We start from the raw sequence: 17,050 nt of genomic DNA, 5'->3' as shown, positions 1-17,050 counted from the left end.
CTCGTTTCATAATCAGTATCATACATACATACATACATACATATATATATATATGTATGTATATATATATATATATACAAACATATATATATATATATGTGTGTGTGTGTGTGTGTGTCCAATTATTAAGATGTATAGGTACCACAATTATTTATTTCAAGTAGAATTATGGCTCTCAAATTGAGCAGGTAACTTTTTATGAAAACGTGTAGCATAGTGTACAATTGCTACTCAAAATTAAATACTGCAACAACAATGAACAAAGATCTATCATGTATTCGGCAATTTCATAAGTCATGAGGTGATAACTGATGAGTACGTAGCTTCCAATAATTATTCTCAATTTGCCAAGAATTTATGGATCCATTTCAAATAATTCTGATGCAATTATTAATTGTCTACCTATTGTCATGAAATGGCTCAAATTCAAATATTTAGTTCCATTTCTTGATTTCACATATATAAAACTTTTTAACATAATTGAACTTATATGTAATACAATATTTAAATAAAATTATTAAGTATTGAAAAAATTATAAGATCAAATTACTATTTTCAAACACATTACATTGGGAAATGTTGATAAAATTTCTTTTTAAAGAGAGTCCCTACTATTTACAGGGACAGATCCAGAAATTAAAGTTGAGGTGGACTTGAACTTAATATAATAAGAATAATGATATAAATTTTATGAATATATCTCTTGTGAAACGATCTCACAAATTTTTATCTGTGAGACGGGTCAATTTTACCGATATTCACAATAAAAAATAATATTTTTTCATTAATAACCCAAATAAAATATCTGTCTTGTAATGACAAAAAATTCGATTTCGGATTTTTTGTGCATGAATGACAAAAAATAAAAAGAATTTTTTTATGTGAATTCTGTGATTTTGAGCGTTTGTCGTGATTTTGTTAAATAAATAAATAAAAAGATTTTTTTTTAAAAAAAAAAAAAACAGCTGGGCGCCAGCACAGCGCCAGCTGTGCAGGCGCCCACGTTACCCTGCACCCCTTGGGTGCAGGGTAACAAGCCTCTATATATATAGCATATTCGAAATAGGAGAGTTAATTTTTAAAAAAGAAGTTCAATCAATATCATTTTTCAAAATTTATATATTAATTAAATTAATATGTAACGATTACATATTTTAAGAAGAACAACTCTCTTGAATTGACTAGAAAATTTTCGGTCAAGTGTGACGATTACAGCTCGGCCACTAGGGATGGCCATGGTCCGGGGCGGGGGCGGGGGCGGGGGCGGGGGCGGGGGCGGGTTTGCCATCCCCATCCCCGAATTCCATCCCCACCCCCATCCCCGTCCTCATCCCCTCTTTTTCGGGTTCGAAGAATCCCCGAACCCGAAACTTCGGGGATCAACATCCCATCCCCGTCCCCATCCCTGTTTCAAAAATATTAATATGGCAAGACGATGATAAATTCGGAGATTTTCTCAAACCAAAATTTATTATTATCTATTATTATTAGAGATAATATTAATATTAATAACAATATCAATATTAATAATAATATATTATTATTAATATTTTAAAAAATAATATTATTATTATATTATTAATACTAATAATACTATTATTTTATTATTGATATTATTTTCGGGGCGGGTTCGGGGATTTCGGGGATGGGGATAATAATCTCATACCCGCCCCGAAACCAAACCCGAAAAAATCGGGGATCCCCATCCCCGTTTCGGGTTTTCCCCGCGGGGTCCCAAACCCGTGGGGAAAATTGCCATCCCTATCGGCCACGTGTGGGACAGAGGCAGGTGTAATGCACACGCCGCTCCGATAATGAAAATTTATTTTTCATTTATGCACTGATTTTAGACTACGATTTCAAGTTTCAGAAAATTTGGTCTAGTATATGAATTTTTGTTGAGAATTCAAGTTATTTAGCCGCATAATTTAGTTCGTTGAAGTTCCATTTTGATGCCTTTGGTTTCCAATTATTCACATGGTGTTTGAACTTGATAGTAAAATATAAAATGCTCATCATGATGTCTAGTCTACTAAAGGTCCAGTCGATGCCCGGAAACATTATCGGAAGTCATCGTTTCCGGCAAACAAAAACCATAGAAGTCCAACGTGCTAATACACAATCTGGGCAAAATGAGTTTGGAATTTCGAAAAACTTTCAAAACAAAAATTATAGAACTCGGCAAAATATACCTACTGTTAAAGTTTCATATTTTATAAATGATTTCTAATTTTTATGATTTTCTTGTAAAATTATATATTGTATCAAACTTAATTTTGACCAAAGTTTGATGGGACAGCCCGGTGTCACCCTGTCACATACCATTTTCCCACTATCTCGATATCCTCGGTTGATCGTCTATCCAGGTTATCTCATTATTTCCTTACTGATTGTGTTGGAACTTTTCAAGTTCGCAATCTTGATTTTGATGTTAACAAAACTTGTTATTGTGTTTCTAACATATTTACTCAAGTGTGAAGTTGTTAAGACAAGAAGCAAACTGAAACCGAATTCTACACAAACTGAATTTCTGGCGAGCTTCGGTGTTTTGATGATATCTCTCAGATGGATGATTCAAATGACAATCCGCCAATTGGACTGATCAGAAAACTCAATTTGGAACAAGTCGTATTTCACATCAGTTGGGCAAAATCGAATGTTATCATGGTCTAACTGATCGCTCAATTATCTAACTGATCACACGAAAACAGCAATCAGTTGGGTTCGAGCGACTGCGGTATTTTGGTCATATCTCTCAGCTCGATTAATTATGCGTTGGAAAGATAAGACAAAGATCTAAAATTCATCTTCAGAAGTAAAAGTCTGAATCGAAGCTTACGATGCTGATAAATGACGATGAAGCTACTGAATCTGCACAAACTGAAATCAGCTAGGCTGATTTCAGCACACCAGCTGAAACTGAACCAACTGAACCAGCTGCTGACCAGCTGACCAACCAACTGAACTGAACCAGCTGCTGACCAACTGAACTGAACCAGCTGCTGACCATTTGAACTGAACCAGATGCTGACCAGTTGAACTGAACGACCTGTTGAGTTGACCAGAGTTGACCAGTTGACCAGAGTTGACCAGTCGGGAAAATGCCCAGCAAGCAGAATTTGACCGTTGCAATTTCGGAAACAGTACAGAAACTTTTCAAACGGTCATATTCTTGTGTCTAACGTATATATCATTGTTGGTGCTTATAAATACAACATATTGAAGATCAAACAAGAGCTTTTGAAGGGGATTCAAAGCATGGGCAGTTAGTATGAAGAAATCAGCTAGTTGAGAGCACAAGCCTTTGTGTGAAGATACATTTGAGATGTACATTGTAACTGATAAATTCCTCACACACGATCACTCACACATATAAAGAGAGTTGAAGTTCAAAGATTAGTTGAGTGAGTCTTGCTCAAAGACGTAAAACTTGTGTATGTAGTCTTTGCATATGAGACATTAAACAATATGCTGATTGTGAGGTGCTGCCTAGAATCTTGAGTGCTAGAAGTTCAGTTTAGGTCGTGCGTAAGTCCTAGCTGAATGGGTTTGTACAAAATGTTGTATAAATCAAAGTCTTCTAGTGAATCCTTCCCAAGGAGAAGAAGGGGTGACGTAGGAGTATTTAAATCTCCGAACATCCATAAACAAATTCGTGTCTATTTTTTATTGCATTTACTTATCATTTCCATAGTTTTAAAGATGCATTGTTGAAGCATTTTTATGTTTTCTTCAAATTCCAAAATATTGTATACCAAGTGTTTGATAAAATACTTCAACTGAATTACTTTTATTCATTCAACTTTCATATATTTTAAATTCTTTACAAATTATTTAATCGGTTTCTACGAAAGATTATTTCGATTATCTTCCGCTTGGTTTTTAATCAAATTCGATTTAATTCATCGGTGTTCAATATTTCAAGAACCGAGCTATTGTAGTTCAACGGTGATCCCCCTAACCGATCCCACAAACTGAATTTCTGGCGAGCTTCGGTATTTTGATGATATCTCCGAGCTGGATGATTCAAATGACAATCCGCCAATTGGAAGGATCAGAAAACTCAATTTGGAACAAGTCGTATCCCGCATCAGTTGGGCAAAATCGGATGTTATCATGGTCTAATTGATCGCTCAATTACCGAACTGATCACACAAAAATAACAATCAGTTGGGTTTGAGCGACTGCGGTATTTTGGTCATATCTCTCAGCTCGGTTATTGAAATTAACCGATTCTGTATGTGTTGGAAAGATAAGACAAAGATCTACAATTCATCTTCAGAAGTCAAAGTCTGAATCGAAGCTTACGATGCTGATAAATGACGATGAAGCTATTGGTTCTGCACAAACTGAAATCAGCTAGGCTGATTTCAGCACACCAGCTGAAACTGAACCAACTGAACCAGCTGCTGACCAACTGACCAACCAACTGAACTGAACCAGGTGCTGACTAGTTGAACTGAACGACCAGTTGAGTTGACCAGTTGACCAGAGTTGACCAGTCGGGAAAATGCCCAGCAAGCTGAATTTTACCGTTGCAATTTCGGAAACAGTACAGAAACTTTCCAAACGGTCATATTCTTTTGTCTAACGTATATATCATTGTTGGTGCTTATAAATACAACATATTGAAGATCAAACAAGAGCTTTTGAAGGGGTTTTAAAGCATGGGCAGTTAGCATGAATAAATCAGCTAGTTGAGAGCACAAGCCCTTGTGTGAGGATACATTTGAGATGTACACTGTAACTGATAAATTCTTCACACACGATCACTCACACATATACAAGAGAATTGAAGTTCAAAGATTAGTTGAGTGAGTTTTGCACAAAGACGTAAAACTTGTGTATGTAGTCTTTGCATATGAGACATTAAACAATATGCTGATTGTGAGGTGCTGCCTTGAATCTTGAGTGCTAGGAGTTCAGTTTAGGCAGTGGGTAAGTCCTAGCTGAATGGGTGTGTACAAAGTGTTGTATAAATCAAAGTCTTCTAGTGAATCCTTCCCAAGGAGAAGAAGGGGTGACGTAGGAGTATTTAAATCTCCGAACATCCATAAACAAATTTGTGTCTATTTGTTTATTCCATTTACTTATCATTTCCATAGTTTTAAAGATGCATTGTTAAAGCATTTTATGTGTTATTCAAATTCCAAAATATTGTATACCAAGTGTTTGATAAAATATTTCAACTGAAATACTTTTACTCATTCAACTTGCATATATTTTAAATTCTTTACAAATTATTTAATCGGTTTCTACGAAGGATTATTTCGAGTATCTTCCGCTTGATTTTTAACCAAACTCGATTTAATTCATCGGTGTTCAATATTTCAAGAACCGAGCTATTGTAGCTCAACGGTGATCCCCTTAACCGATCCCAACAGATTGGCTTGGGCTTGAGCCAGAGCCGGTATTGGGAGGAGAGGTCCTGCCGAGAAATGACATTAGCAGTTCCAGTGACTACTACTGTAGAACCATCACTAGAAGTACTATTAGTTCCGACTAAGACCCATGTTAGTGAGGAGTCTGATCCTTCAGAGTGTACCCCATCAGTAGAGTGGAGTTAGATTTGGTTGCGCCAGCCAGGATCTATGCTCGACACCCCAAAGTAGTCATGTTGTCTGACGATGAAGACTAGGATGTGCACCATCATATACCATCGTCTAGTTTTACTCGTAGCTAGTTATATAGAGTCGCTTTTTTGTTGACTGACGACCTTTTTGTTAACATCATCCTTCTTTTGTTCTTTTGATTCAATGATGCATGTACTAGCTACTAATTTAGTTGTAAATAGTGAAAATAGATGTAAAACGACCAAAGTGAAGCATATTAATGAAATATAATATTTTGGATAAAATCATACATGTTATTCTATCTTTTACCTATTATGACTATGTATTAGGATGACATCATCACATAATTCTCATACAAGTCAATGTGTGGATAACAGAAATTAGGTAGAAATGTGTAACTCCCCACAAAATATGGAACAAAAAAAAAATCAACCACGACCACAAGGAGTACCAAACGAAAAGGTGTTCGAAATTCTACATAAGTAAATTGTACACTTCTGTCAACAAGTGCCACCCAGGAATACCAGGAGAGGGGAACAAACTATGGACAGAGCATTGAAGCAATTCTTGAAGTTTCATCTACCAAAATTTCATGGAACACCATACGCTCAACATGTAGAAGAATGATTACTGAAAGATAATTTTTGGAGCACTTAATTACTAAACCAGCAAAGAGTTAGTTTTGCTATATATCAATTTTAAGATGATGTTCATCATTGATGGAGACTTACCGATCATCAATGGCAATGAGACCGGATTCCACGAACCTAGGCCAACTTCACATGTGACTTCGAAATGAATTATATAATCTAATTAACACTCGATACTCGAGAATGGGAATTCATGGACTTAATACATTGTAATCAGACTATAGCTAAAAATGAGGCCAAATTTCATCGACCGATCCTAGGGGAACCATAAAAGTAATTTTGACATCCAAAATTCGGCCCATTCTCAAAATAAGGAAACAACTATTTTTTGGCATATCTCATAAACAAACTAAACGATCAACGTAATATCATGGAAATTCCATTTGTGCATGAATTTCCTGATGTCTTTCCTAAAGAAATTATTTCTCTACCTCCTGATTGTTGTATCAAATTCACCATTGAAATAACTTCTGAAGCCAAGCCCAAATCATGAACTCCATACAGATGCCCCTGCGGAGTTAATGTCATTCAGTCTGACTAATGCTCCAGTAGCCTTCATGGATATGATGCAGTGATTATTTCAATCATTTATAAAAAAAATTGTTGTGATCTTCATTGATGATATCTCGGTTTACTCGAAAATTCAAGAAGAGCGTTTGCAACACTTAGGAATTTCCCTTCAAAAAGAGAACCAATTATATGCCACGTTTAGCAAGTATGAATTCTGAGTTAACAAGGTAAATTTTCTCAGACACGTTATTTCAGGAAATGAATTTGAAGTAGATCAACTAAGATATAAGTCATCACACAGTGGAAACAACATAAAAATATCACGGATGTGCGAAGATTTCTTGGATTAACAGAGTAATATAGAAGATTTATCATAATTAATTTTCATGTATGATGAATTTCATCAAAGTCAATCAATTTTATAAATAATAAATTATGTCGAGAACAAAAATGTCAATTAATAATATTTTTCCTCGTATTCTAGAGTTATCACTTCACCTTGGATTGTTGTGACCAACATTTTTCAAGGGCGCAAAAGATTCTAGTGGGATTTTAAAAAATGTGCGTATCATGAGATGAAACATGATAACTAATTAATCAGTCACTTATCAAGTCTATCTAACTATTCCTAAGAGCCTACTTGGATGGATGGATTGGGCTGAACTGGATTTCAAATTCACAGCCCAAATCCACTCTAATTTTTTGGCAAGCTGATGGATTTGGGATTTAAAATCTTTTGATTTGGCCCATCAAATTTTACTCTTATTTTTGTTATCATATTTGGAATCTTTCCCACACGTCAATTGAAATTCTCTTTGCGTTCTTCTTTCGTTTCTTCTTCACCGCTGCATGTTGGCTCTGAAGAACATGGAATTATACTTCAGGATTCTTGATTTGAAGAACTCATCTCGGCCTTGATTGTACAGATAGTTTTGCCAGTCACTCCACGGCCAGCCCGTGGTCGTCGGGGATTTTTAAAACCGGAAGTTTAGAGGGGGCACTGTTAATAAAATAAGATGTGCAAGAATTGATTTCATTGAGATGATTTATTGAATAATTCAGCAAAATTAAATAGGAAACTACATCAGAGACACTACGTGCACCAAAACATGCACTAACAAACTAAGTAAAACAACTAAACCACTTACTCCCTAAAAACAGCAACTACTAAGACACATTATTAACCAACTTTCCTAAATATTAGGACGACATAGACTGAGTAAAACTAAAACAATAATATTTCTTAGCATCCTCCCATAAACTAAAATGTTCATCAAACATTCAGTTTACTTGTTTAGTTCTGTAGTAGTCTCCTTCAAAGTGCACACACCAAGTAGCTTTCGTAACTTCAAGAAGGTAGCTAATTTGAGGGGTTTTGTCAGCACATCAGCAACTTGGTCTTCGCTTTTGCAGTAGACGAGATCAATAAGTCCATCATTTGTCATATCTCTCAAGAAATGGTACCTCACGTCTATATGTTTTCTTCGACCATGAAGAACAGGACTTTTTGAAAGTTTTGCTTGAACTGTAGTTCTTCAAGAATTTTCTTCAACCAGCTAGCTTGACAGGCACAAGAGGTCGCAATTATGAATTCTGCTTTGGTGGTCGACAAGGTGACTACGATTGTTTCTTTGATGATCATGACACAGCTGTTGAACCCAGCCTAAAGACATACCCAGAGGTAATTTTTCGATCGTCTTGATCGCCCGTATAGTCGTTGTCGGTGAACCCAGTCGGACTTGATTCGTCTTCTTTTTTGTAAACAATCCAAATCCTTGGTACCTCGCACATACCGAAGGATCCTCTTTGCAGCGAGAAGATGCATCTCTGTTGGGATCTCCATATATATGCTGATTAGACTTACAGAGAACATTATATCTGGCCTTGTACCTGTTAAATACATTAGACTTCCCACAATTTGCTTGAAAAATGTGTTGTCAATTTTCTTCCCTTCATGATCTGTAGTTAACTTCAAACCAATTTCAACTGGTGTGTTAGCAGAGTTTGAATTTTCCATTTGAAACCTGCTTAATATATCGTTGGCATACTTCTTTTGAGACAAAAATATTCCAGCAAAGGTTTGAACAATTTCTAAACCAAGAAAATAATGCAGCAAACCAAGATCAGACATGTCAAACTCATCCATCATAGACTTCTTGAATTTTTCAAACATAGCAACATCATTCCATTTATAGATCAATTCATCCACATAGACACACACAAATAACATTTTTCTTTCATCTCCAATCTTGATAAAGAGTGTATGTTCATATGGACTCTTTCTGAAACCTTCCTTCAAAAAATAAGCTTCTATACGACTGTACCAAGCCCTTGGAGCTTGTTTTAATCCATATAAAGCCTTATTTAATTTATAAACTTTATTCTCACTACCAAACTTCACATAACCAGGAGGTTGATCAATAAATACCTGCTCTTGTTAGTCTCCATGTAAGAATGCTGACTTCACATCCAATTGAAAGATGGGCCAACTATTTAACCAATCTGATGGTATCATGTCTTACGACAGGAGCAAAAACTTCTTTGTAGCCCACTCCAAACTCTTGCTTATATCCCTTAGCCACCAAGCGCGCTTTGTACTTGCCAACTTCGTCATTTTCTTTCAACTTTGTTTTGTAAACCCACTTGACTCCAATCTTCTTTTTCCCTTTAGGAAGATCAGTTAACTCCGAAGTGTGGTTGCGTTCAATAGCTGCAATTTCATCATTCATGGCCTTCTTCCATTTTGTTTCTTTGACAGCAACTTCAAAATCTATGGGATCACAATCTGAAAATAAGGCAAAGTGAGTAAGTGGGTATTCAGTTACCCTCATCTCATAATCTTCCACTCATCTCATAATCTTCCATCCATGCTGGTCTTCTTCTTCGTTGAGAATGTGAGCTGCTTACTAAACCTGCTGGTAGTTCTCTTGGCAATGCATTTGTTGCAGTATTATGTGGCATCATGGGTTGTTGCTCAATATGTACAAGATGGTTGTTTTTTCAGTAGCATCATCATCATTATCGTAGCTTGTTGGAAATTGTTGAGTGATTGCATTCTCTTCCCATGACCATAATCTGTCTTCATCAAAAATCACATCGCGAATAATGATGATTTTTTTTGTGATAGGGTTATATAGCTTGTAAGCTTTAGATTTTTTCCGGAATGCGGGCATAGGCTACACATCCGAAAATTCTAAAGTAATCAATGCTTGGTCTGCGACCATTCCAAGCTTCTTGAGGTGTCATATTTTGAATAGGAAATGTGGGACTTCTATTCAAAATATGGACACTCCAATTCACTGCTTCGGGCCAAAAACTTTTGGGAACACCACTCATCGTAAATATGCTTTGCACCATGTTGAAGATTGTCCGATTCTTCCGTTCAGAAACTCCATTTTGCTGGCTGTTAATTGCCTTTGGATCCCTTGTGTTTCACAAAAATTTGCAAATTCATGCGAGTTGAATTCTCCACCACGATCCGTGCAGAAAACTTTTATAGTGTAGCCTGCTTGCTTTTCAACAAATGACTTGAAGGATTTGAAAACTGAAAAAGCTTCAGATTTCTCCTGCAAAAAATAGGTCCAAGTTTTCCGGCTATAATCATCGATGAACGTTATAAACGTTTACCTCCATTTGATGTTGGATTAATTGGGCCGCAAATGTCAGAATGGACTAACTCAAGTACTGCCTTTGCTCTCCATGATTTTCTTTGTGGAAATGATCGCAGTGTTGTTTGCTAACAATGCATTCTTTACATACTTGGGTAGGAACATAAATATGAGGAAGACCAGTCACCATATTTTTCTGTTGCAATGTCTTTAATCCACCAAAATTAATATGCCCATACCGAAAATGCCAAAGCCATGTTGTATCTTTAACCTTGGCAGAGAAGCACAAATGAGTGGTATTGTGGAGATGAAGAGGAAAAATCCGATTTGTTGTCATGCTAGCTTGAGCAATTAAGCCCTTCTTTGAATCTTGAATCGGGCAAACACCATCTTTAATGACAAACTCGTATCCCTTCTTTTGAAGTTGTCCAATGCTTAGTAGATTTGCTCTCAAGTCTGGAACAAAAAATACATTAGAAATAGTGTGGATAGAGTCTTCTTTGGCCTGGATTGTTACTTTTCCATTACCCATCACATGGACTGTAGAGTTGTCACCAAACTTTACAGTATTTCAAAAGGATTCGTCCATCTCTGAAAAAGCATATTTGTCTCCACACATGTGATTGCTGCATCCTGTATCTAAATACCACATGTTTGTGTGTGTTTCTTCTATACCATGACAAGCCATCAGAAGAGAAACATCTTCTTTGATCTCTGCAAAGTTTGATTGTTGGCCATGCTTCTTATTCATATTTGTGCGACATTCATATTGGTAATGACCATACCTGTGGCATCTATAGCATTCAATATTTGACTTGTCGACATTCTTTGGCCTGTAACCATTAGCTTGATTATTGTCTCGCCCTTTCCATCTCTCTTGTGAAGTCTCATTCTTTTGTTCTTCTGGTTTCTTGTGTGGATTTTTCCAATTTTCTCGATCAGCATTTGATGTTGAAATCAGATTGTTGGTGGTGGCTTGCAAGGCTTTTTCTTCCTTTTCTTGTTTGTCTTCTTCCTGGCCCATCTTCTGTTCATGCACCTTCAATGAACCCTCTAACTCATCAAGAGAGAGAATATCTAAATCATGTGCTTCCTCAATCGAACAAACGACATAATTAAAGCTTTTTGCCATTGACCGAAGGATCTTTTCAACAACGAAGGTGTCTTCTATCTTCTCGCCATGGATACGCATCTTGTTGACAATCTTCAAAGTTCGTGAGAAGTAATCAGAAACGGACTCAGTATTCTTCATACGAAGGTTTTCAAATTCAGTGTAAAGAGCTTGAAGTTGCTGCCGCTTTGCTTTTGCCAGCCTTGAAATTTTTTCTTCATGGAATCCCATATCTGTTTGGATGTATCTTTATGGAGAATTGTTTCCAAAATAGAGCGGTCTATTGCTTGAAAAAGATAATTCTTCACTTTGAGATCTTTAAGCTTCAACTCTTGTAAAGTCTTTCTCTGAGCATCTGTAAATGCAGCTTCACCTGCAGGTTCAGCTACTCCACCTTCAATGACTTGCCAATACTTTTGATCTAAAGAAATTGTCCATCAGCATGCTCCAATGATCGTAATGTCCATCGAAACAAGGAATCGCCGCTTGCACAAAACTTTCAGAAGCCATCTGCAATAGTGCTCTGATACCAAATATTAATAAAATAAGATGTGCAAGAATTGATTTTCATTGAGATGATTTATTGAATAATTTAGCAAACTTAAATAGGAAACTACATAAGAGACACTACGTGCACCAAAACATGTACTAACAAACTAAGTAAAACAACTAAACCACTTACTCCTTAAAAACAACAACTACTAAGACCCATTATTAATCAACTTTCCTAAATATTAGGACGACATAGACTGAGTAAAACTAAAGAACAATAATATTTCTTAACAGGCACCACCTCCGTGTGTGAGGCGGAGGTGGAGAAAAGGATTATTTTTTTTAAAATAAATATAAAATAAAAGATAATACTGCATGTTGTTAACTGGAGCAGGCCCAACCCGCACATACAATGTGGGCTTTCGGAATTGAGGCTAACTGGAATTGGCCAAGCCTATTATCAGGCCCAAGAATGGAACCAGATTGGGATAAACAAACCCGGTTAAAATATGTATCTTTTAAAAATTACACACAAATTTTGTATTCTCTCCGGTCCACATAGAGACATTACGCAACCTGGTCTGTCTCCTACCCCATATAAAAATTGTCAAAAATAAAAAATAAAATAAAATAAATTGGGCTATAATACTTTAGTTTTCATTTAAAAGGGACTCTGGTTGAGTGTTAAAGAAAATGAATGGGATTTGCTTATTATAAAATTAGGTTGGAGACACGAAGAATATGAAGTATTCTTTAACCTTGCCAAATCATGCAAATATTCTTGAGTTACAGATTTCAAGAACCTTCACTCCAGCTACTATTCCAATAACATAACCAATCACCCTCTAGATAAATGACAATTTAATTTCTCATGATTATCTCGTATTATATAACAAGGAAGAGGAGGGAAATCTTTCAAGAATCTTTGAATTGCTTTGTTGCAAGTTAAGTTAATGGATTTTCATCCACATATTGAAGCAGAGGAATGCAAAAGGCCCCAAAATGGGGGCATTTTTAAGAGCTTCCATCGAGCAGCTGATGAATTATGACAGGATGCACCATTGGCACGACTACGGTTCTTGACTTGGCCATGTTACAATTGCTACAACTCTTGCTTGGGCAATCTACATGACAATGACTCACGAAGCAGTATCCAAGAAACTTTACGTAGAACCAAAAAAAATTGAAGAAAATTGAGCAAAAGTGTCACGCCCCGAGCCTGGGCTCGCGCCTGCGTGACTGCATAATGGGCCCTTATAGCAACTATTTTTTATCCGTCCTCGTTTTACGAGAACGATTAACACAAGCTATTATAGAAGTCTATTGTAGCACATTATAAACTTATTTTAAATCTTTAATTTTTACTATTTTTGACAAGGGTATCACAATAACCCATATTTCAGAACACGACGTACTCGTCGCGGCCAGACCCCTCAATCCACCAGTGTCGAGAATCTAGAGATGGCTCCTACAGGTTCAAGAGGTGACTACCGTCATGTAGCACTTTGTCCCGCAGGTTCAAGAGGTGACTCTCATGCTCGTATCACTTTGCTCTGCATATAGCACTTATTTCCCGATGTTCCTTGCTGCTGACCGTCTAAGATACTATTATGTCACGCCTCGAGCCCAGGCTCGCACAACTACTTCGTATCCGTACTCGTTTTACGAAAATGATTAATTCAAGTTGCTATAAAAGTCTATTGTAGTCCATTATAAACTTATTTTAAATCTTTAATTTTTATCATATGAGACAATGAGTTTCACAAAAAGAAGGTGGTGTCACGTTAAACAAGCATAAAGAAGAGGATCAAGATTCTTCCAACCAAAGAGCAGCACAATCTGCAGGGCTTTTGAAGTATGACTCATTGGGGAAACTGTACTACTTGCATGTTGTGAAAACAGAACACTTCGACTGTATCCAGCCGTTCCTCAGGTTAAGTATACGTCTGTAAATCCTGAAGAAGGAGTACAATCAATGGCAAACAGAAGGAACCCTTAAATCTTTTCCTGAAACAATCATCCAAATTAGCATTTTAAACCAAATCATCACGAAAATATATTTGAATGCAGGCAGGACCAAGGATACGCCTGGGAAAGAACTCTGCATATCTACAGATAATGGAGATGGCACTCGCCATTTTGTGTAGATTCTATGAATTAAAATTGGTTCCAGGGCACACAGTGAGATACAGGATGATTACGATTCTATCCAAGGTGGACCGATTAAAACTCACAGTTTCAATACACCCAGGTAGGGGTGATCAAAATTTTTTATTAACCGCCCGAATCGAATGGCACCGCACCGTTTTTCATAATATTTTATATAAACATCAATTAAAAATATTAATCATAAACCGCACCGCATACGCGGTTCGGTTATTTTTTTTGCCAAGAACCGCACCGAACCGCACCGCCTAAACCGCTTGCTATATTATTTGGCCTAGAATTATAATAATTTGTAAACAACATATTCAAATAAAGAATTCATCATTCATTATATCCTGACTCTCTTTAAAAATTTTATTCTTACAAATAAAACTTATCTTTTTCTTAATTATTCTTCATATTAGTCTTTTATTAAATTTTTTTTTTTTTGCTACAATATTTTGTTTGTAGCCTGAAAGTAAAAAAATGATAAAATAGTGTAAATGTCATTTTGTTGTGAATGTGTTGTGTTGTTAAATTATTAACTTAGTTTTGAATCTTGATTATTGTTTAATCTATTTGATCTTTATATGCTTTGAACTATATTTTATATTTGAAAATAATATATTGTTGTTGTTTTCAAATAAATTAGAATATATGTTCTAATATTTTTCATTAAAAAAACCGTAAAACCGACCGCAACCGCTTGAAACCGCTCAAAACCGCAAGGATGGTTTTTTTATGTAAAACCGCGATTAATTTTTCAAAATACTAACCGACCGCATATGGCAATTCGGTTTGAATTTAAAAAAAAAAAAAAAACCGCAAAACCGCACCGTGATCACCCCTACGCCCAAGAGTTTCTTAACGAATTCATTCGCTGGCATCCAACTATTTACGTTTGTTCATAGAGAGATTTGCTCTGAATTTATCAGTGAGGCCGGACCAAAATTGATACAAGCCCACACAGAGTGATTTTGGACGTGGATCATCACATATTCCGACCATTCTTTGTTCTATTTGAATCGAAACACATTAATTCTGGTCTATATAATTGACATCTATATTATATTATTAAGTCTGAGGACATTATAATAACTACTTAGAAAGGATATCAACTTTTTCTTCCAATTTTACTCTTATATGATACTAATATTACACTTTTGTTTTTTGTTTATTTTAAAAAAAATTTCACCACACACTTTTATTTTTATTTATTTTTATTTCAACAATTCAAATATCAATTTAGTCCCTCCATAATTTGTAAAATTCACTTTAGTCCATCGATAATGATAAAAAAGATTGTACACACACGCATCGCATGTGCAGAGTAACTAGTTAGTGATTAGGCCTACCCAAAGTGAGTTCTAATGTTGCTTCGACTCTCTGAAAATTTGTAAAATAACGTTGATCAAATATTTTATTAAAAAAATGATTGAATCTATTTTAAATATATTGACAACGACGTTTTTTTGAAAAAATAATTGACCAATTTTTTTTTAAAAAAAAAAACCCTACACTCCCCTGACATATTTTGGTTTTGGTTTGAAAAACATTTTATTTTTATTTAATATTCATTTTATCATTTGTATAGGCTGCTATTGGATGGTGCAAAGTGCAAATTATATTTTAAAGTTTTCAAAAAAATAAAAACCCTTTTATGAATACGATATAAAGAAGATAAGGGAAATGACATGTCACGGAAATCAAAGGTCCATATTGAACCTATTATACAACAAAATCATTCACAAAATTTCCTATCCTTGTGCCCATTTCCCCTTAAACTCCATCAAGCCACACATCAAACCATGACCACCATCCCACACCCAACAACCGCATTCTACCACCACATCACCACCGTGCACCGCGGCCTCGGCCGCCACCCCCCAACACAAAGTATCCAATCAACATTGTCCGAACACGAAAATCGTCGAAAAATCATAACAACAATCCTAACCACTTCATTTGCTTTAGGCCTACATGCCACTCCATTAGCACAAGCTCAAAATTGGGGGACACGTTCATTTCTACTGGAGAAGTTCTTTCAGCCGGGGCTATCGCCGGAGGACTCCGTGGCAAGAATCCGTCAGACGGCGGAAGGGCTGCATGAACTTAGGGGCATGTTGGAGACCATGTCTTGGAGATATGTCATGTTTTACATACGCCTGAAGCAATCCTACCTTTCTCAAGATATGAGGACTGCGATGAATACTTTGCCCGAAAATCGGAGGAAATCCTACGTCAAAATTGCAAATGAGTTGGTCGACAACATGTCTGAGGTATTTAACTTCATTTTTTACGTTGATTTTGTTATATTATGGAATATTGTTTATAATTAGTTGAATGTTTCTTGTGACGTACAGTTCGATAGTTATGTTCGATCGCCAAAGGTTTACGAATCATATTTATACTACGAGAAGACGTTGAAAGCAATAGATGATCTTGTGGCGATGCTGGATTGATACAATATTCATTTCTGCACTTTTTGGCTTAATTTTTTGTTGTTCTGTGAATTGTATAGAATCAGAGTTTATGATCAGAAATGATTGATACATGTTATTTTTATTAGAATTGAATTTTATACTTATTTATATATTGATGACATGATAGGGATTTATTATCAAAGCATACAATTATTTATGTATGTACATATCAATTTATTATAGGACTCTTTTTAACTTGTTAAGAGAGAGAACTTAGAATAATTTATAAAGTCATAGAAAAATGTAATTTTGATATTATATGTTTGTTTCGTTTCAATTATGATAATGTATATCGACTTTTAGTGATGTGAAGTCATTTTTCTGTCAGAGTATTGATGTAATACTGAGTAGGTTGTTAGTGTCATGTCGATATCTGAGAATTGAAATTTGACAGCATTTTACTAAAATCAAATGGACAGAGATATACTATCAAAATTATAATTTTATATGAATTTATAATTTTGAAGAATTAAAATAA

At 35.7% G+C, this 17,050-nt stretch overlaps 1 protein-coding gene across 1 annotated transcript; it reads left to right on the top strand.

Annotated features, from left to right (window-relative positions):
• Nucleotides 1–15,834: 15,834 nt before the first annotated feature.
• On the top strand, nt 15,835–16,676 carry LOC140820986 (photosynthetic NDH subunit of lumenal location 2, chloroplastic). The gene is made up of 2 exons (XM_073181369.1): nt 15,835–16,368; nt 16,453–16,676. Exons 1-2 carry the CDS (start codon nt 15,898–15,900, stop codon nt 16,549–16,551), a joined length of 570 nt encoding a protein of 189 aa, XP_073037470.1. The 5' UTR covers nt 15,835–15,897; the 3' UTR covers nt 16,552–16,676.
• The last annotated feature ends 374 nt before the right edge of the window (nt 16,677–17,050 follow it).

Source organism: Primulina eburnea, unplaced genomic scaffold (assembly GCF_022965805.1).
Source record: "Primulina eburnea isolate SZY01 unplaced genomic scaffold, ASM2296580v1 ctg348_ERROPOS200000, whole genome shotgun sequence".
Lineage (NCBI taxonomy): Eukaryota > Viridiplantae > Streptophyta > Magnoliopsida > Lamiales > Gesneriaceae > Primulina > Primulina eburnea.
Note: the sequence above shows the minus strand (reverse complement) of the source record. Positions and strands in the feature narration are given on the sequence as shown.